General features: G+C 50.9%; 1 protein-coding gene across 1 annotated transcript; it reads left to right on the top strand.

The window, feature by feature from the left end:
• Positions 1-1,781: 1,781 nt before the first annotated feature.
• On the top strand, positions 1,782-19,481 carry LOC130880929 (uncharacterized). Its single transcript, XM_057780112.1, has 15 exons — positions 1,782-1,890; positions 2,956-3,172; positions 4,636-4,740; positions 5,707-5,838; positions 6,491-6,575; positions 6,660-6,723; positions 7,177-7,262; positions 7,861-8,043; positions 10,401-10,454; positions 11,223-11,375; positions 12,811-12,878; positions 13,026-13,071; positions 15,080-15,143; positions 17,501-17,580; positions 19,452-19,481. The coding sequence occupies exons 1-15, from the start codon at positions 1,782-1,784 to the stop codon at positions 19,479-19,481; spliced, it is 1,476 nt and encodes a 491-aa protein (XP_057636095.1).
• The last annotated feature ends 913 nt before the right edge of the window (positions 19,482-20,394 follow it).

Raw genomic sequence — 20,394 nt, 5'->3', positions numbered from 1 at the left:
CTACTCAGACAAGCATGAGGGCCATTGTCTCCGAGCTTCCGTAAGGCCCAAGGTTCTGGGACAAGACAATAGGCCTCTGTTTTTAGGCCTGGGTTATGCCCACACCCAAACACAGCCTTCAGTCACACAAGAGCCTTTACAGGAAGACAGGAGCAGTGTCTGGGAAGGGGCAGTACTGGCTGTCAGAGCACAATCTCCAGGCGAGAGCTGGAACTCACGAAAGAAAGGATGGGGCGGGATGGGAGAAGTGATGTAATGATATTATAATCTCAAAGACTAAGTTTAAGACAAAAAGAAAATAAAAATGGAGCTAACACCTGTCCTGCTTGTGCCCTGAGTTGTGTAGGAGAAAACCCCAAGCCAACTGGAGATGGTCCCGTCTGCCGTGGGGTGACCACACCCCACTCAACTGGAGATGGTCCTGTCTGCCGTGGGGTGGCCACCCCACTCAACTGGAGATGGTTCTGTCTGCCGTGGGGTGGCCACACCACCCAATAATAAAGGAGCTGCATTCACCCAGCTCGATGCGTGCAGAAGCAAGGGGGCTGGGTCCCCACAAGGGGACCTCTGCACAGCTAGGTGGCAGAGAACTCAGGCTTGGAACTGCTGTGGTAGAGCCACCAAATCTCAGTGCCCTTTCTGGGCCCTGACATCAAATTCCAGCTTTCCCTGGGCATGCTACCTGACCTTGATGGGGGCACTTACCCCTCGAGAGCTCAGCTCCCTCGTGGATAGAATGTAAATAGTCAGAACAGCTGGTTAGCCCCTCGTGTGCACCAGGCCCATGCTCACATTTGTATGAGTGGCCACAGTAACCTTCACCATCTCCCCAAAGCCATAGGAATGTTTATCATATCCTGAATGAGGCTTAGAAGAAAATGAACAAGGCTTGTTCTTCATTGCTTAGCTCCTATATAATGAAAGCAACCATTTCAAGGCCTGTCTGCAATTTTGGTGACCACACCTGGGCAGAAATGAGAAATGAGAGCCCAGGTAACATACATAAGAAAGACATCGGAATAGCAGTGACAAGGTGGCCATAGACACTGTCAGCCTCATCTTTGCCCCTCAACTGCTACACACACACATACACACATACAAACACACACACACACACACACACATATCCTCACCCCCTTGGGCTCCATGCCAGTCACATCTGGCACTAGTAGCCTCTGCACCCCTCACAAGAACTGAAGATCTGCCAACAGGAAGGGCCCAGGCCTGGCCCACTTCCTCCTTGGGGTCTGCTGGCCACATTCTGAGCTTATCTCTCCTGCCCCCTAACCCCCACCTCAGTAACAGGTTTTATCAATTTTGGCCAAAAGCCCCTGACTACATGGAGCCAAGAGGAGTGATTCTTCCCCTGAGGAATTCCTGAGTGTGCCAAGCCCTGGCCAGGGGCCTTAACTTCCCATCATGTGCCCACCCCTTGCTCCAGAGCTTGGCTATAAGAGCAATCCTTCAAGAAAGCTGGTGACACTGGCCTGAGAGATTCTAGAAGGTTCCATTCGGGGAGTGGTAAGGACAAAAAAGACAGCACCCGCATACTCAGACTGCGCCCCGTTATCACATGGTGAAATAAAGCAGAGGTTCTCAGCATCCAGTCACGCTGGGTTCAGATCCAAGTGCTCTGCCTCTTACTCTGTCACCATGGGCGAGTCTGGCCCAGAGCAGGACATAAAAGGATGGATGTGGGGGCACAGAGTGGGACACAGGGCCGCGGGCCCCTGGAGAGGACAGAAGCTCTCACTTCCATGGCCACAGGTCTTAACAGGAGAATGCTGCTGCTCTGGACACTGCTGTTGTACTGGCGGCTGCTACACCGAGCCCAAGGGACGACCCATAGTCCTCTCCTCTTGCGGATCAGTGAGAGCCAGCTGGAAACAGGTGAATCTCAAGGAATGAGCTTGGGGAGGCATGATCTCCAAGAAGGCCGAGCAGGGGACAGCTCTAGGCTTCTCCTCCTCTGGCCTCCCACTTACCGGCCACCTCTACTGTCCCTCCTTGGTTCTAACACTTGCACGGCCTCCACTTGTCATGAGTAGTCCTTACCCTGACATTCAGAACTCCATAACTCTTCACCCCCACCTTCCCTATCCACCACCTAGGCGTCATGGCTGCTTCCTTGGCTGGTGTGGGTCCTTCCTCCTTTCTTTCCTTCTCAATGTAGTGTACTCTGCCTGGGCCTGGGAGACAAAGCCCTCAGCTCCTCTCCTACAGAAGCCTCTTCTGATCTCCCTGTAGCAGTTAGGTCTCTTCTTCTGGGCTCCCACAGCCCTCTGGCAGAACCCCAGTGGCCTTGTCCAGACACGCCTGCCAGCCTGCCTGTCTGTCTGTCTGCTGTTCTCCCTGCCTCTTGTCTGTGAGGTACTTGTCCCAGCTTGAAGATCTGGTTCGGAAATTCACCTGCTCTACCTAGAACCTTCCATATTGGGATCTTTCACTTCCATGAGATGTCTGTCCCAAGACTCGTCCTCCTCTTCAGCGCAGGGCTCTCCCTGACAAGCATGTCTGAAGCAGGAACTCCTCACTCAACGTTCTTTGACTCAGCCCGGTTTCATTTTCTTTGTAAGAAAACATACTGTGCCTGCTGACCTGACTACTAGTTTGTCTTTCTCCCTGACTAACATGTCAACTCTGGGGCAGCAGGAGCCACACTGCCTCCTGAGCTCAGCAGACTAAGACTTGCCCACACAACTTGGTAGCAAGGCGAGACTGAGCCAGGAGAATGACTTGAGCCTAGGACTTTGAGAACAACCTGGTTAAAACAGTGAGACCTGAGCTCTGGTCTCCTCCTAAGAACTTGTTGCTGAATGGCTGTCTTGTCTGCAGCTGGGCCCGGGTGCTGGTGGGTGTTTGCTGGATGGCTGTCTTGTCTGCCAGCTGGGTCCGGGTGCTTGTGGGTATCTGCTGGACAGTTGAATGAACCCTGAGGGGATGCTCTGCCCCCAGACATTTCAGATCTATTCACTAAGCACCAGGTCCTCAAGGGTCTGATCAGGATGCCTGTGACTGGATCCCCAAGTGAGGGTGTGTCTGTCCTGGACACCCTGCCCTTCGCCAGAAAGGAGTTGGTTAGGAAGAAGAGTGGGCTGGATTTGTCGCTCATAGGGCACCTGCTCTCTGGGAAGACCATACCTGAGCTGAAGAAGTTACTGGAGACAGTTGGGTGAGTGTCTAGTGAGGCAGCCTCTGTCACTCTTCTCCCTCAGGAGGCTTTTCTCTGACAAGTGGAGTGGAGGTGTGTGTGTGTGGGGGGGAGACCTGGGGTCAACAGCATCTCCCCAGCCTCAAATGCATAAAGCCGGTTTCCTCCTACTACGTGGCTACCTTTCCAGACCTCTCCAAATCCCCACAAACATGGAGGCAGTGCAACCCATAATGCTGATTTTCCTTAAAATGAAAATCTGGCCACACCTGCCGAACATTTGAGTCAGGTCTCCAGTCCCTTAGCAGGTCCCCAGATGTCCCACCATGCTATCTACTCAGCCATGAAAGCCCCGGATTGGAGCCTCCTACCCAAACAAGAAACCGCCTAAATGAATGGTGCTGATGTTAACTGGGACCATGTCTTCCTCAAGGTGACCTGCACAGCCACAGGCTCCGTCCCAAGTGCATGAGTCCCTCCAACATGAGCAAGGAAAGACCCAAAGGTCCTAAGACCCCAGGTTCCAAACGGGTTTTTCCGGTGGGTGTGAAAAGGAGTGAGAAGCCATGGAATTATAGTGTAAGGAGAACTACCCAGGAAAACTTGGGAGGCAGCATAGGCAAATACCATCCCAGCAATGCCAAGTATTTGGTACTGTCTACTGATTCCCCCACCGCACCTGGGTAGTCATGCCATGGCTATAAGCCTATCCCTATCCCAGGACATGGCTTGGGAAGGAAGAAGGAAAACACCACATGGTCTGATCCTAAAAATATCCTCCAGGCTGGGCAAGAGCATCAGAAGTTCCATGCTTAGCTACATATGAGACTAGCCCAGGCTGTATGAAACCTTGTTTTGAAATAAACAGAGAAAAAAGAACCCTCCAGAAGGCTCCATGCTGGTGGCCAGGTTTCCCCTATGAGAGAACACGTTGCTGCCTGACTCGGTGGCTTCAGGGGAATCACCAGCTGACACTGGTGCTGCTAAAGCAACCTTGACCCCTCAGAGCCCAGGGATGGGGGCACCTGAGGCCTTAGAAGGGAGAAAAGTGCTCAGGAGAGCCCATGAGGCTTCATGGATAGCAGAGGGGCTGCTTCTCCATGCTTTTGCCAACAGGCTTTTCTTTTGAGAAGCTCATGGAGCCTTGTCCCCTATACCTAGGGATCAACCCCAAGATCACATGTATGTTAGGCAAAACTTCTCCCACTGAGCCACAGCCTTGGTCCCAGAGGCTTATGCTAGGATTCAGATGACTGTGTGTGCATAGACTTACGCCATAATTCCTGGTTTTTTAGAGGCTGACTCGGAGAAGGGTAAGATTTTCAAGGCTTAGAGACTAGAAGATGAGTTCTGTGGCCTCTAGCAGGCCAGCGGGCAAGGAAGGCTATCCCAAAGCTGCCTCCACTTCTCCTGGTATCAGCTCCTATTCTAGCTACTCCAGACATGCGTGGAGCCAGACACATCAACCCCTGTGCCTCCCATAGGTTGGTCATAGAAGACGCCAAGGGACCGGAAGTCACCCTGGAAATTTTAAGTGACAGCCTACTGCAGACCACACTGCGCTGCAAACTGTACCTCTCGCTCCTGGAGTAAGTGCCCATGGTACTTCCTTCCTGCGTGCTGCCAGGAAGCAAGACCAACAAAAGCCACCACAAGGATCACAAGTCCTTTCCACTTTGGCATGCTTCAATGACTGACTTATGGGGAAACTGAGGCATAGAATGGGAAAGAGCCCCGCCCAGGATCATATAGTGAATCTGCAGTGAGGGCCCTCTACCGTACTGTCTGTGCATGTGGGCACACTGGCACTAATGGGGCCGTCTGGGAGGGTCCTGGGATTCCTGAGCTGGGAAGCTGAAGCAAGAGTATCCACTCCCCGGGCACGAGTCTATAACCAGGTATAATTCCAGTTCCCTGCTACAGCAGGCCAAGTGCCCACCTGCACAGCTCTGAACCGTGAGTGGCTGTACTTGTGGCCACCAGCAATGGCAGCGATACAGACGCTTGCTAGCTTGTGAAGGAGGGAGAGTCACAACGCCCTTTGGGAATAAGCCAGCTCCTGCCTTTCTTGTGAATATGCCCTTTGGGTGTGACTTTACCACTTAATAATGGAACATTCTATGACCACTCCCCCTGAAATGAATCTGCTTAGTTGCAAGCTTACCAGGACCCTTAGTTAGTGCTTGCATGAGAGATGTAAGCCCAAGGAAACACTACGACAGAGTCGAGGGGCCCCGAGAAATGTGCCTCTGCTCCCTGGGGAACATATTATTGCCTTGGTTAGGACAGTGTGGCAATAGTAAGATTCATGACCCATGGACCTTGGCGACTAGGTGAACATGTGTCCCATCTCAAGGTCACACTCAGTGTAGGCGTCTCTTGCCCTGTGAGGACACTGGCTCAATGCTGCCCGGTCTGCCAGCAGATTCTACAATTTAAAACACTCTCTTAGTTCCTAATGCAAGCCTGCAGGTGGCAACATCAGCCAGCTCATGACTTCTGGTCTCAGCCTTGGAGTCTGGCTGGGAGCCTGCCCAGACACACTGTCCCTACAGGATCCTGAGGCTGGAAGTCATCAAGAACATACGCATTGGCATACGGCTAGAACAGATAGGGAACAAGACCCAGGTGGCCTTCGAGGAGTGCCATACACCACCTGGAAGCCTCAACATTGAGATCCTGAAGCAGTGAGTACCTGGTGCTTCTGAGCCTACCCCGGGTGTGGCAGATGGCTGTTCTTCCTGCACTGGCCCAGCCCTTTCCGCGGTGATCTGTCTCTGAAACCCAGGGCTGGGACTGCTTCTCCTTCAAAGTCACAAACTGTGCCTGCCACCTGTCAATCTCACCTGCCTCCACCGTGCAGGTCATGGTTAGGACTCAACCTCTGCCTAGCTAATCCTAACAGTGGGTCCCAGCCAGATCCTCCCTTCTGGGAGCCTCGGTTGCATTGCTGACAGTACCCAACCCACAAGGAATGGTCCTAGGCAGAAGATGTAAGAACCCACTTACATAGCACAGAAACTGACTCCCAAGTGATTGATCATTCATCCATTTAAATGACCCAGAACTTGCAGGAAACAGGACATGATCTTTCCATTGCCAGTGGGGTCACTTCCTGTGTGAAAATCCCAAAGACCTTTATGAAGGAGAGAATACAAATCAAAACATAATGCAGAAAACTGGAAGGGGGAAGCAGGAAGAAGAAAATAGAGAGGAGGTGGGAATGCCAGGGAAAGGAATGGTCCTGCTGTCCTGTCTCAGTGGTGCTCAGCTGCCCATTCCCTGCCCACACCTTTGGTGCACTGCATGACTGACCCTACCCTGTCACCCCTCCCCTAGAGCAGACACCCTGTTGCCAAACCAGCTGCTGAAACTGGTGACTGAGATCCTGGATGAGTCACTGCCGTTCCTCCTCCAGAAGATAGTGAGTCATGGGAGGGTAGCCCCGAAGAGAGCCCCACTACCTCGGCTCCATGCCAATGGGACTCCCCCTTCCTTCCCCCCCTAGGTGTGCCCTGTGACCACAAACCTCCTCAATTTCCTGCTGGAAGACCTGCTACACATCATTCTTCGTATGTTGCTGCTGGTCAACTGTCCCTTGCCATGTGCCAGGCACCGTGTGTGTCAGGCACCGTGTGTGCCAGGCACCGTGTGTGCCAGGCACTGTGTGTAGGAATATACCCAGAGACAGGACAGTCCTACCTGCAGGGAGGATTCTTTCTAATGGGGAAAAGGAGGGGACGACATGACTTGTATAACCTTCATATGTCACTTCCCCTCTGAGCCTCAGTTTCCCTATCTGTTAAACAGGATCAATGGAAGGCCCATAGATAAGGCCTGTTAGAATAATACTAACAACCTGACCCAAAGCCAGCATGCAATAAATGTCCCTTGTTCTAGGAGGCCATGTGCCTAGCCATCAAGGAACATAAGGCTGAACAGAGGAGAAGAATTTCTCCCTGCCTCCCACAGCATCCTTCCCACCTCTAGCCCTGGCTGAGTTAGGTTTCATTTCTGCACCATAGCTCCAATCATTTCGGGTCCCGATGATTTCCAGTACTATGTGACCAGCACGGCGTTCACAGAGGGAGCCATAGTGATGGAAGTGCAGGTAAGCAACCCTAGACTGCCACAGACCCTTGGGGAACCTGCTGAGAGTGGACAGGCAAAGAGAAAAGGAGATGGGGCCTCACTGGGTAGAGAGCGAAGGGGGAAGAGGAAGACAGGAAAGCGAGGAATCGGAAAAGGGAATGGTCAACAAAACAAGGAAGAGGATGGACAGGCCACAGGCTGCTGACCAGCGAGTGAGTCAGACCCAGAAGAAAGCGGCTGAGTCAGATGGGGAAACTGAGGACAGAGAATGGCTGAGGACTGCCCAGCTCCTGCCCACTGCTCCTTGATGTCTCTCTGTATGGAAGAGGAGGAACAAGAGGGCTCAGGAGGGACAGGGTTCAGAGAATGAGTGGAGCTTGATGGGGGCCAGGAAGCCAGGCTCTACCTCTTCTCCTGTGAGATTTGAGTGAGTAGCATCACCTCTCTGGGTCTCAACTTCCTCATGATCAGACAGTGACCATAGTGGCTCCTTTCTGGTGATGCTGTTAGTAAATTCAAATGGAACTGTGCCTGCTGTGTCAGCAAGGTGAGCTGAACCAGGTGTCCACCAGGAGACCTATCACACTGACCATCTTCCTTCCACCATTTTTCTGAAGCTTGTGGCTCCCTGTGGCCCACACCAGCGGGCCTCAAGGCCAGAGCATGTGGTTCCCCCACCTCTTCCACCATTAGCCCAGGACAGCATGGCAGACTTTGCCTTTTGGCTCGAAATCTACAATGACATCCTGTCCTGTCTGTACACCAGTCAGGAGATCTTCGTGGAGGCCCAAGACTCCTCGGTGAGTGTGGGAAGTGGGCAAGATGGAGGGGCAGAATGTTCCTGCCCTGTTTCTTACATGGAAGAGCCAAGGCCCAGTAAAAAAGCCACTTCCCCACTCTGGACTTGACCAGTCTAACCTGTTTATAACTCCTCTTTATCCTTCAGAACCCTTCACAAAAGTCCCTTTATTTGAGAAGAGGAACATGCACATGCCTTTCTTGTTTTCTTTATAACATATGCCCATTCTTACACAGCAGATACCTACGAAAGACTCTGTGGGCTGGCCTTATGAGCACATGGCCCCTATCATGTAGGGATCAGAGTCTCATAGGGGAATGGAAAACTGAGTGAGAAAATATTGTGGTAAGTGAACGATTTTAGGGTGGGTGTTCAGAGGACACTGAGATGGATTACTGGGGAGGAAGAGCGAATAATGCCACAGACAGACAGACAGACAATGGGAAACAACATGGCAGTCTCTGAAGACAGGCTCAGAGGCCTCCTGGCAGAGGTGGGATCTGAGGATGGAGAGATGCCTGCCAGGATCTGTGAAAGGAAGCCACTGTAAATACCTTGTGCGGCCTGGCGGAGGGCAGGTTCTAACAGTCCATTCTTAGAATAAGTAACTAGCAGGATTTGCTTAAAGCAATCAGGGCAGCCAGAAGGCCACCTGCATACTGTCACTAGGGAAGGCAGACCTGAGGCTGGCCTCTGCAGTGGTGAGGAGGCACACACAGGTCAAGGAGAATTAGCGCTTCCCAGGGCTGATGGGAACAATGAGCAAGGCATCCTAAGTCCCTGTTCAAAAGCCCGCAGCAGCTTCTCCCTATCCCAGGGTAAAGGCCAGGCTCCTCTGTGTGGGTCTCTCTCTAGCTCTGTCTCTCTACTCCCTGCCTTCTAGCCACTCAGGCTGCACTGATTGCCAGCTCAGGGCTCTCTGCCTGGAACATTATTCTCTCCCTGGGAGTCTCGGTATGAATGTCATCTCCTCACACTGCCCCTTCAAGACTGTTGCATCTAAAGATGGAAGAAAGTGTGGTCTCTTTCTCTTACTCTTTCAAAACACTGATCTCATTCTTACTTTGTATATAATTTCACATGTATATAAAATGATGTATGCAAAGTGCATATATGTGTGTGTACATACATATGTTGAGCATCTGCAACTCAGATCTGAAATTCAAATGCTCCAAAATCTAAAAACTTTTCAAGTGCCCACATGACACCACAAGTGAGACATGCCACATCCAGAAAGATACATTGTACAAAGAACGTCATTTTGAATAGTTACACAAATGAGGGCCCAGACTGGGGAAGTGGCCTATTCAATATCATCCATAGAGGGACTGGCTATAGATGAGGTCTCCTGTCTCCCGCTGCTCGCGTCTGTGTCCCACACAGGTATGACAGCTCTGAGACGGTTAGAACTGAGTTCTACGTCTGAACAAGTTCTTACAGTGGTGGACAGGGACACATCTGCAGGGTGTGCACATCTGCTGGGTGTGCACATCTGCAGGGTGTCCTGTAGAGCCTCGTTTGCCAAGATTGCTCTGTTGGTCCTGGCACTGAGTGGCACTAACGAGGCACAGGGCTATGTGGCCAGAATGCTCCTCTCTGTTCATGCTTGTATGTGAGCAGAAAGAGTTCATTTGGATATCCTTCAAAATGTCAACAATGGTTACCTCTGAGAATTGGATTCAGAGAGAAAAGGAAAGATACATTCTTTAGACATTTCTATAGCTTTCTTTGTGATGATTTGTGATTTTGGAAAACCAATGGAGCAGGGATCCACTGTAGCTCAGAGGTCAAGAATGAGCTTAGCCCGTGTGAGGTCCTGAGTTCAGTCCCAATGCCTCCCTGGAAATCAGTAGAGCATAGATGGATGGGCAGGAGTGTGATAAAGCAATGACAGGAATTGAGCACGCAAATGTTCCCTACGAAACCCTCTCAGCTCACTGTCTTTACAGCACTTTTCATAGCTAAGAGGCTGTTGGTGTGGCTCAGTGAGTAGTGTTTCCCTAACAGAGCAAAGCCCTGGCTTCGATCTCGGGCATTGTGTAAACCTGTAATCCCAGCACTTGTGGGGAGGATCAGGAGCTCAATTACACAGTGAGCTTGAGGCAAGACTGATACGTGGCAAGCAAGACCCTGGCTCAAAAAAGTACAATAAAATGTTAGACTAAATATGATCAAAACCACCGAAAGTTAACCTTTTCAGATAAGTGGCTCTGGGAAGCCAGACACATGACTGGCCCTGAGCTGAGGCTGACTCGTGCCGACAGTGTACCAAGTAGAGGCAGCCATCTCCCTGAGACCCCCGTTCGCTCAGGACACACCTGCAGGACTCCACAGCTGACTTGGTCTTTACCTTTCTAGGAAACTGGCCTGTGGGAGCTGTTGTCCCTGAGTGCCCCAACACCCAGGCCAGAGGTAGGTATGGTCCCTGCCACTCCTCCAGCACCCTGGGCTAGGCAGCCTGGACAGAAAGGAACATCCATTTTTCTGCTGTGGACTGCGGAAGTCACTGCAGCCCCTCGGTGTCAGGGCTGTGAAACAGGAGGAAGCAGTCAAGACAGGGACTGTGACCATGGGCTGTCAGTGTTCACACTAAGCATGTCCCGCCCTGCTAAGGCTCACCCAGGTAACAGCAAGGCAGGGCTCAGGGACATGAAGGAAGCACTGCTGAGGACCTGGAAGAGCAAGGTTCGAACCCAGTCTCTGCTCTAGGATATGAACTCACTGACCTCTCTGAGAGCTCTTCTGTGTTCACCGGATGGACAAACAACTACAGCAGAGAAGCCTGTAGCGTTGTAGGTGCTAATGTCTTTTGAGCACAGACATCTGTTAGCCCATTTAAGCCACACGACTCTGTGGAGTGGGCACAATTCTTATCTTTATTTTACAAGAATGAAAATGGAAAGCACAGAGGGATTAAGAATTTTGTTTCAGGCTACACAGCTTGCAGGGATAGAGCCAGAACTATAACTCCCAAAATCAGCATTGTGCGTGCCCAGGACCTCAGAGAAGTTCAGAGGAGCCAAGTAACTTCCCCTAAGCCACATAGCAAGATGTTGTAGGGCTAGAAGAAAAACCCAGTCCCCTGCCTCATCAGAGGGTCTTGTTCCCACCCTCCCAAGCCAGGCCAGGGAAAGATACCTCTAACCCTCCCTCTACTGTCCCTGCTTTAACTTCATTCAGGTGTATAATCTGACCAGAGGGAGCCCAGGACTGATTATCAGTGCTCTGGATCCCCCCACTGTCCTCCTTGATGACTTCGGGGTCACAGTCACCCAGCAGGGCTTACTGATGCTTCAGGGGACCACCAACGCCTCCTCTGGTGCAATTGCCTGGGTGAGAAAAACTGCAGGGATTTGGTTCCCAGTCTGCAGGCTGAGGGCAGGGATGGGATGGCTGTTACCAATCCTACCACCCTCTGCCAATGGTCTACATGTGGGCAGCTGTGTCCACTGCTGACATCCACATACTAGTTTCTGTACTCACTGAGGGCCGCCTCAGCCATGAAGATGTTCTGGCTCCAGACCCTCTTGTAGGGTGCAGCTAGGGCTTTCAAAGACTTCCCTAGGGATGGCTGAGTTACAAAGCGACCATACCAATCATCATGGGGAGGATTCTGGGATACGCAGCCCCTCCAAATTCCAATGGCTCGATTCTGAATCCCTGACCTCAGAATTGAAAAGTGCCTTGGGTGAGAAAGCAGAAGAGTACTCTGCCACAGGTGTGCTGGGTGGCATCCTAAGGCAGCAACAGGGTCCTTGGATCTTAGATGGCATCATTGTACAAACAAGAGTTAGTTATCGCTCACTGGAAGTGAAGAGCGCTGAACCTATCCATATGAATTAGAGGACTATCTACACCCCACAAAACCAAGGGGAGCCAGCCATGATGGTGCACACTATAATCTCAACCAGTGAGAAGCTGAGGCAGAGGGATCATTGAGTCCAGGAGTCTGAGACCAACTTGGACAACATAGCAAGAATCCATTTTAAATAAAATGGTAATGATGATGATGGTGATGGTGATGATGATGGTGATGGTGATAATGGTGATGATGGTGGTGGTGATGGTGATGATGATTATGGTGATGGTGATGATGATGATGATGATGGTGATAATGGTGATGATGATGATGGTGATGATGATGATGATGATGATGATGATAATGGTGGTGATGATGATGGTGATGATGGTGATGGTGGTGATGGTGATGATGATGATGATGATGGTGATAATGGTGATGATGATGGTGATGATGGTGGTGGTGATGGTGATGATGATGGTGATGATGATGATGATGCTGGTGATGATGATGATGGTGGTGGTGATGGTGATGATGATGATGGTGATGATGATGATGGTGGTGATGATGATGATGATGTTGTCAGTTAGGCCTGTTGCTCATTGATAGAGCCCTAGCCTAGTACGAGGCCCTAGGTTCAACCCAACATGTACACAGGCAAAAAGCCTACTGGCTTCCAGAAATGATTCCAGAATAAAGACCCTTCCATTGAGCCTACCTCAGGTTCAGGCCTGGCTCCTCTGCCTTCCATGGGTGTGCAGCCCCTCCAGAGTTGTGCCCCCCAAGTGAGGCCATATAGGCAAAGTGTGGGAGAGACAGTGGCATGGGTACAGGATGAGGACCATGGGACAGAAGCCAAGTTCATGGGCTGGGCCTAGGGTTGGGACTGGATGGGTTGGTAGGGGTGGGGGAGCTCTGTAGGAAACGGCTCCAACTCTTCCCTGCCTGTCTGCTTTCAATCCATCTCAGCGACTCCTGGCCAAAGCTGCATTCTCCACAAGAAGTCAGAAACTAAAACTCCAGGTCGTGCCACACAGGTAATGGGTTTTGATTTGGGAAATATAAGACAGTGAGGGGTGAGGAGAAAGGGGATGGTTGGGGATGGCAGCCCCCTCTGTGCCCAGGGCAGGGCAGGTACTTAGACTCCCAGCTCACTCACCGACTTACTCTCTTTCTTCTGGAAGCACTGTGGTCACCTTGGGTTCCTACCCCACCATCATTGAGAAGCAGGTGAGTCCCTTTCTTCTGCCTTGTGTCTTAAAAGATCCATCAATGCACAGTGTAAATACTCCCAAGTCACTGACACAGTGACACGGGGAAAGCCCAAGTCCTACTCTGTCCCTAATCTCATCTCACCCTGGAGCCCCCGACTCCTGCTGGGGTAGGGTGTGGCCTCTGAGGCTCTGGCTTGTCTGTTTCATCCTTTCGCATATATATAACAAATATTAATTGAGTACCTACTATGTGCCTAGCCTTGCCCCAGGTACACAGATGAGTCAGGGATCAACACAAAGGCTAGCAGCCATAAGACCTCAGCAAAGCAAACTGTACAGCATGGAGTCAGGTGATAGTACCATGAAGAAGTGGAGTCAGTGTGAGGATCAGCAACATTAGAAAGGAGTCTGGGGCTAGAGAGATGACTCAGCGGTTAAGAGCACTGCAATTTCCAGCACCCACATGGCAGCTCACAACTGTTTGTAACTCCAGTTCCAGGGGATCCAACACCCTCACACAGACATATATGCAGATATAGCACCAATATACATAAAATAAAAAAAAATCATCTATTTTAAAAAGGGAGTCGGGGGATATATTGAGGTGGCTTTTAAACAAAGACTCAAAGCAGAAGTGGGGAGACTAGAGACATCAGGGAAGAGGTGAGCCAAAGACCCAAGACTAAATGTGTCCCCGTGGGTTCAAGGAAGAGCCAGGGCTCTGGAGCAAAGTGCAAGACCCAAGAGGGGCAAGGCAGGTCCTACTGGGCTCATACTGGGGTGACTTTTCCTCAGACTGAGATGGAAGCCTCATTGAGAGAGTGAAAGCAGAGGAGAAGCAGCACCAAGAGAAGGCAATGGGGCCACAGCAGGGTGTAGGCAGCAGAGGGTAGACGAGGTTCCCAGGAGGTGGTAGTGGTGACCCAGCACACAAGAGTCAGGGACTGGCATGTTTGAAGGTGGTCCTAACCAACAGGATTCCCAGCTGGGTCAGAGAAGGGGAAGGAACTGGGGAGTCATCTAGAATGGGGCAAGCTTTTTACGGGCCAGTCGTGTTCTACATGTTAAACACAGGGAGCTGTGCCACATGGCTGAACCTACTAGCCATCAGCCCTGAGCTCAATCCATTGCTAATGTAACTGTACCTCTTCCCTAAGGGTTGATCCTGCCCCTGCTGGGGAAGAAGGGTGCCACAGTAGGCTCTCTCCCCACAGCCCACCGGTCCTCTCTGTAGGCCTGTATGTCACAGACTCCAGCCCTAAAAGAGAAGAGTCACAGGGAGGGGGGGCTGAGTGAATATATGGACCAAGAAACACTGTAGGGAGAGTTCACTGGGACTGGAACCCAGGCCTACCCTACAGAATATTATGGTCCTTGTCACATGGTTTTCACTTGCTTAGAATCTGCATCAAAGGCACTAAGACTCTTTTTCTCCAATCTGGAATCTCGTCTGTGACATATCACAGGACACCCATGAGACCAGAGTGACAATTTATACACTAAGGACATGTAAAACATGTGTGTAGTAATAACAGCCTCCCACCTGACAAAAAGCAGGAGTCGGGACAGTCCCGATCAAGCCCCCTTGCATACTCCTACAGATGGGATGCTTGCTGTTTCAACGTGTCCCGCTGTCAGCAGCTCTCAATACTAGAAGGTGGTCTCTCACACTGACCTAAAGTTGGTCCCTGAGAAGCTGTGCCCTGTGTTCCATAGACCCATCTGTTTCCTTCCCAGCAGAGATGATACATGGCTGGTGGGGGAGGTGTCTTCTTCTTGGGCCCCTCAGAGTTGCCTGACCCTTCACTAATCTAACCCAAAGCCTCCAAGGTCCTTCAAAAGTGGCATGTGGATAGATGCGGTGACACCTGTAATCCCAGCACTAGGGAAGCTAAGGCGGGAGGATAGTTCCCACACAGGAAGACTGGGGTGTTTTAAGGTGGTATCTGTAGAATAGTTCCCCATCCTGGGCTGGGATGCACCAAGCCAGAGGAACTGAACTGTAAGCTGTTTCCCCATTGCAGGAAGAGCATCTGAAGGCCTTGCTCTTGACGGTCCTGAAGAGACGGTTTCTGCCTCACCATAACGGTGAGTCTCACTGAACCTCTCTGTCGGCCACACATCACATACATGGCTAGAGGCAGCACCAGACCTGTCCACGGGAGCTGCAAATAGCTGTCAGACTTGAGACTGGCCCCCAGGCAAAGCAGGAGGCAGTAGACACCCAAGCTTTCAGATGCAGTTGTGGAGGATGCTAATGCTGATGCAAGCTCAGAGCATGGACAGGTGGCCAGATGAACAGCTGCAGGGAGGGTGTAAAGTCACAGGAAGGGGCCCTCAGAGGGGAGGGGCCACTCAGTCTCAGCAACTACAGGGCCAGCCGTCAATGGTCCCGAGTGGAATGCTAGATGGGCTGAGGCCAATCAGAAGGATGGCTAAAGTGGGCAGCTCACACTGTAAACATGATCAGCAGGGTAGGCATCGGAACCTGCTAGACTGGCTGAAAGCTAAATGCCACAACACATCACCTTCCCGCTAACTATCAGGAACCCAGAATTTTCCAAAACTCCCTGTCTTGTCCTGGGCTCCTCAGATGCTGAGACAAGGTGCTGTAGACACTTGGGGAGGTGAGTTAGGAAAAGGAAGGGGCAATCCATAGCACAGGGCTTCCTGGCTTGGCCGTTCCTTTGGCAGAGTGTGTGCCCATCCCCATGGTTACCTGGTCAGTGCCTGTGCCCCATTGCATGGTGAGCTTCTCACAGACACCGGTCCTCATGTTTCTCATTGTGTCCCTAGCATTCTGTCCAGTGACTCACACCATAGGATGTGCAGCCTGGCCCCACTGACTCTGGGAGATTATCCAGATGGGACTTTTCATCTTTCAGATGGGCCTACTCCACAGATCCAGAGTGGTTAGGTGACTTGTCCAAAGTGACCCAACACATCTTTGGCCAACCTGAGTCTAGAGTCCTGACTTCTTGCTTTCTCAATTGAGGGTCTTTGTGCTCTGAGTCACATTAGGAGAGCAATCGCTTTGAGAAGTTATCAGAGGTTCAAATGCTGGCCAGGCTTCCGTCCTGAGGAACTGTGGTGGCCAGGGAAGGTTCTGGGCACGAAGTGAGCAAATCTTTTCAAAAAGGGAGACAAGCTGGGCACAAAGCAGGTGGCAGTAGAAGACCCAGCAGGGCAGTCGGAGAGGACAGACAGGCAAGAATTCACCTGCGAGGGGCTGGGTAGTTAGGGCCCACTCTTTCTGTGCCCACCACAGGCTCTCATGGAACACTTGTGTATCACATCCTGGAACACCACAAGGGTCAAAAAACAACCCAAAAAGTGGGCCAGGCCCAGAAGTTGGTATGGTCATACAAGGTCTAAACACCAGGCTAGGAACTTGCTCAAATGCCATGGGGTGCTGTTCATACTGCAACCCCACCCAGTGTGCAGCCATTGCAGAAACCCAGGAGGGCTGTAAGAAACAACTTGAGAGAAGAAACCACAGTGGGGAGACTTGGGCAAGTCCCATGGAAGAGTCCTAGAACGAGGGGTCCTCAGGCTGGGGACCAAGTGAAGTCTGAGGACAAATGGGAGGACAAACACATGGGCTCTTCCTCCTCCATCCACCCCCACACCTAACTTCCGAGTGACCATTAGGCCAGCAAGAGGATGCAAGATCTCTCCGAGCCCAGAGTGGCTGGGAGAAATGGGTGGGGAAAGACTGCTCAACACAGGGTGGTGGGCACAGGAAGAGGCCGTGCCAGGCCCTCAATTTTTCACAACTCCATTTATGGAAACTCATCTAGTCAAATAGTTGCCAGAAGCACTGACAGCAAACTGAGCGGCTCTGTAAATTTACTGATTTGAGGCTTAGTTTTCAGTATATATCTGACACTGTCTGACAGAGCCCATGTCTAGTGTTTTCAGTTGATTCTGGCCATCTCATCTATTTGTGAGATGTTTCTTTTCTGCCAACATGTCAGCTCATCTTAAGCTCAGTGAGAGAGAGAATTAGGTAAAATGCATTTCCTGAGCAGATTCGCAGGAAACCTTCAATATTCATCAAATTGAATCTTCCTTAAACACCACACAGGACAGCTTCCTAACAATGTGTTCACAGGTCTGGGACATATTTAGTGAGTGTTCCTTTAAAAGACAGGTGTAAGTAAAGGTGTGCGAAGATGATCTGACCTGTGGCTCACAGGACATGTGTGTCCCAACACGTTTGTAGACGACAATGTCACCATGAAATGTTGAAAGTGGTACTCCTCTAGTAATGGCTCCTTTCACTAGGCTGCTTGCTGTCAGGACTGCCTGGTCAAGGGGGATTAAGGTACAGAAGGTCCCCTAGCTAGGGGCTGTGGAGATTAGCCACCCAGAGTCTCCCAAGCACATCTGCCAGACAGCCCTGCCCTCCAGGCCCTGAGTCCCTTCCTGCCTTCCTCTTGCAGAGTGGCTCAGAGAGCATGGCCTCCCGCTGCCCAACATCAAAGGCATCTCCTTCAGCCAGGCCCAAGTGGACTTCTCTGAGGTAGGTGCAGAGGGAGGGGTCTTTCCATGATGCTCAGCTAATGAGCTGGAAGTCAGAAGCTGAGGCCACTCCAGGCCCTCTGCCTCTCCTGTTGCCTCTACTTCACAACCATGCTAAATGCGACACCTGCTATAAAGTGACTGAGACCTTGAGGGCCAGCATGAGTCATTCAGGAAGCCAGAACTCAGGACTCATCAAGAGCACCTCCCCTTACACAGACTATTCTCCCCACTTTGACTGAGAGGAAACTCGAGGCTCAGAAAGGCAGAAAAGCAGGTCCAGGGTGTCAAAGCAGGAGTCTTTATCTGACCTCCAAGTCTATATCTTCGGCAGGACCACCCACCTCTCTAGAACTGAGGTGTCCTGGTTCCCAGACAGTACACTTGTGCCCAGTGCCCACACTCTGCAAACACCTAGGGGCAGGAAGCAGAGATAAGCTTAGCCTCTGAGATGCTGCTGGGGATCTGCTCCTACTTCCTGCCCTGGCTCCCGAAGGGGGAAAGTTCATTATGTGAAGTTCTAGGGATGTGGGCTCAGTGGTGAAGAGTGTTGCCGCCCTTCCCAGAACCCATAGCCAGAGGAGGCTCACAACGGTACTCCAGCCCCAGGGGACCTGATGCCCACTTCTGGTTTCCACTGGTACCTGCACACACATGGCATACACTCACAGACATACAAACATACACAAATATGAAAACAAAATAAAAATATCTTTTTGAAAGATGAAAGAAATATTTAAAGGAGGTTTCAGAAGAACAAGTTGGAAGGCAGACAGAAATACAATCTCACAGTTAACAGAACACATCTCTCAGGATGAAATGCCTTCTGAAAGCTGAACATGACCATAATAAACTCCAGATTTGGGCAGGGGAAAGACAGAGACACTGAGACAGAGACAGGGATCTTGGGAAATGGGGAAGGAGGTTGGTAGGAAGGGCAGGGCTCAGACACACTCTTCATTTCTTCCCTCCCCTTGAGATGATTACCAAGGCTGTGGCACATACTTGTAATCCCAGCACTCAGGAGATGGAACCAGGATGATCTGAGTTCCAGGTCAGACTACATAATGGGACCCTGTGTCAAAAAGAAAGGAAGGACAGAAGAGAAGAAGAAACAAAAAGACGAATGACCTTGAGCTTTTAGGATCCCAAGCTTAGACCCTGAGCCTCCCATCCCCATTCCTGACTGCAGAAGTCTGCCTTCAAAGAACCTGAGGTGGGAGCTGCAGCAGGCATTGCCTCAATGGCCACTCAGTGTCTTCCACTCCCCACCCCCCACCACTGCTGCTTCTGCCTAGGGGCCTTAGAGAGTCCAGAGAAACCTTACTTGAGTAGGTCTGGAGGAACACATCCAGGTCATCCAGGGTTTGTGACTGTCCTAAAAATAATGCCACCAGCCCTGGAGCATCAGGTTAGGTGAATGGCTGGAGCCAGGTCACAGCCAGCACCTTCTAGCCACCGAAGCCCTGTCTGTCTCATGACCAGACCTGTGAGAAGCAAGGCACACTTTCTGATCTGCTTCTCGGCTGCCTTGTGCCATCGTTCAGGTGCAGGTTACAGAGCACACCATGCAGACTGTGGTTTAAAGGAAAAAGTCACCTGGAGCTGAGCAGTGTACAACACACACCCTTCCAGGGCTGCCCTGCTTGTTCTTCCAGCCCTCATCGTCCTTCGTTCACTAGTCAATATACCTCAGAAAACACTCCAAAGTCTAGTGTGCCTGTCCTCATAAACGCTCCCAAGACCTCGTCTTCCTCTCTGCTCTGCACCCTCATCCACTCAGTCCCTGGCTCTCCTTTCTTAGTCATAGGTATGGGCCCCTCTGGTGTGTCAGGAGCAACCCTGGGAAAGCATTCTCTGCTCTGTCCACAGAATTTCATACTACTGACCATTCCCGAGTAGCTGCTCTGCAGAGAATCAGTCCCTGCCCCAGCTGCACGTGCTCAAGACCCCAAAGTCCATGATCCGCTTCAGCCCCAGTGGAGTTCTCAGCTGTAATAAAGATGTTTCCTCTGTGGGTCTGGGTCTGAGTTTGCTGTGTTTCCTGACAGTAGGGAAGCGACCTTGAAGGGTTTCGATGAAGGGCATCCTTCCCCGCTCTAGTTCTCCTGGGAACCTTCAGGAAAGTGCTCTGCGTTCTGTCCCCGGTGGAAGGAAAGACTGGGAATGGTGGTTCACACCTGTCAGCCCAGAATGTGGGAGGCTGAGGTAGAGGAACTGTCTTGTGTTTGGGCCAGCCTAAGTTACAAAGTGACTTCCATGTCAGCCCAGGCTAGAGGGAAACCTAGCCAGAAAGGGGCAGGGGTAAGGAAAAAGAGAGAGAGAGAAATAAAAAAGAGAAAAGCCTTTTGACTCTTCATCCCTCCAAGGGCTCTTGTTTTAAAAAGAAAAAAGGGATATGCTGTGGGATAATGCTCTTGTACACTGTAAAGATTTGTCACTTCATATTAGCTTAATAAAACACTGATTAGCCAGTAGCCAGGCAGAAAGTATAGGCGGGACTACCAGACTGGGAGAATTCTGGGAAGAGAAAAGGTAGAGAATTAATCACCACCCAGAAACAGAGTAAGCAAGATGAGAATGCCTTACTAAGAAAAGGTACCAAGCCACATGACTAAACATTGATAACAATTATGGGTTAATTTAAGTTATAATAGTTAGTTAATAATAAGCCTGAGCTAATAGGCCAAATAGTTTATAATTAATATAAGTCTCTGTGTGTTTCTTTGGGACTGAACAGCTACAGGACCAGGTGGGACAGAAACTTCTGTCTGCAGAACTCTCCATCAAGGGTTCATCCAAACAGGCCTCTTGA

Source organism: Chionomys nivalis, chromosome 9 (genome assembly GCF_950005125.1).
Source record: "Chionomys nivalis chromosome 9, mChiNiv1.1, whole genome shotgun sequence".
In the NCBI taxonomy this organism is placed as follows: Eukaryota; Metazoa; Chordata; class Mammalia; order Rodentia; family Cricetidae; genus Chionomys; species Chionomys nivalis.
This window is presented reverse-complemented; position numbering and strand designations above follow the sequence as displayed.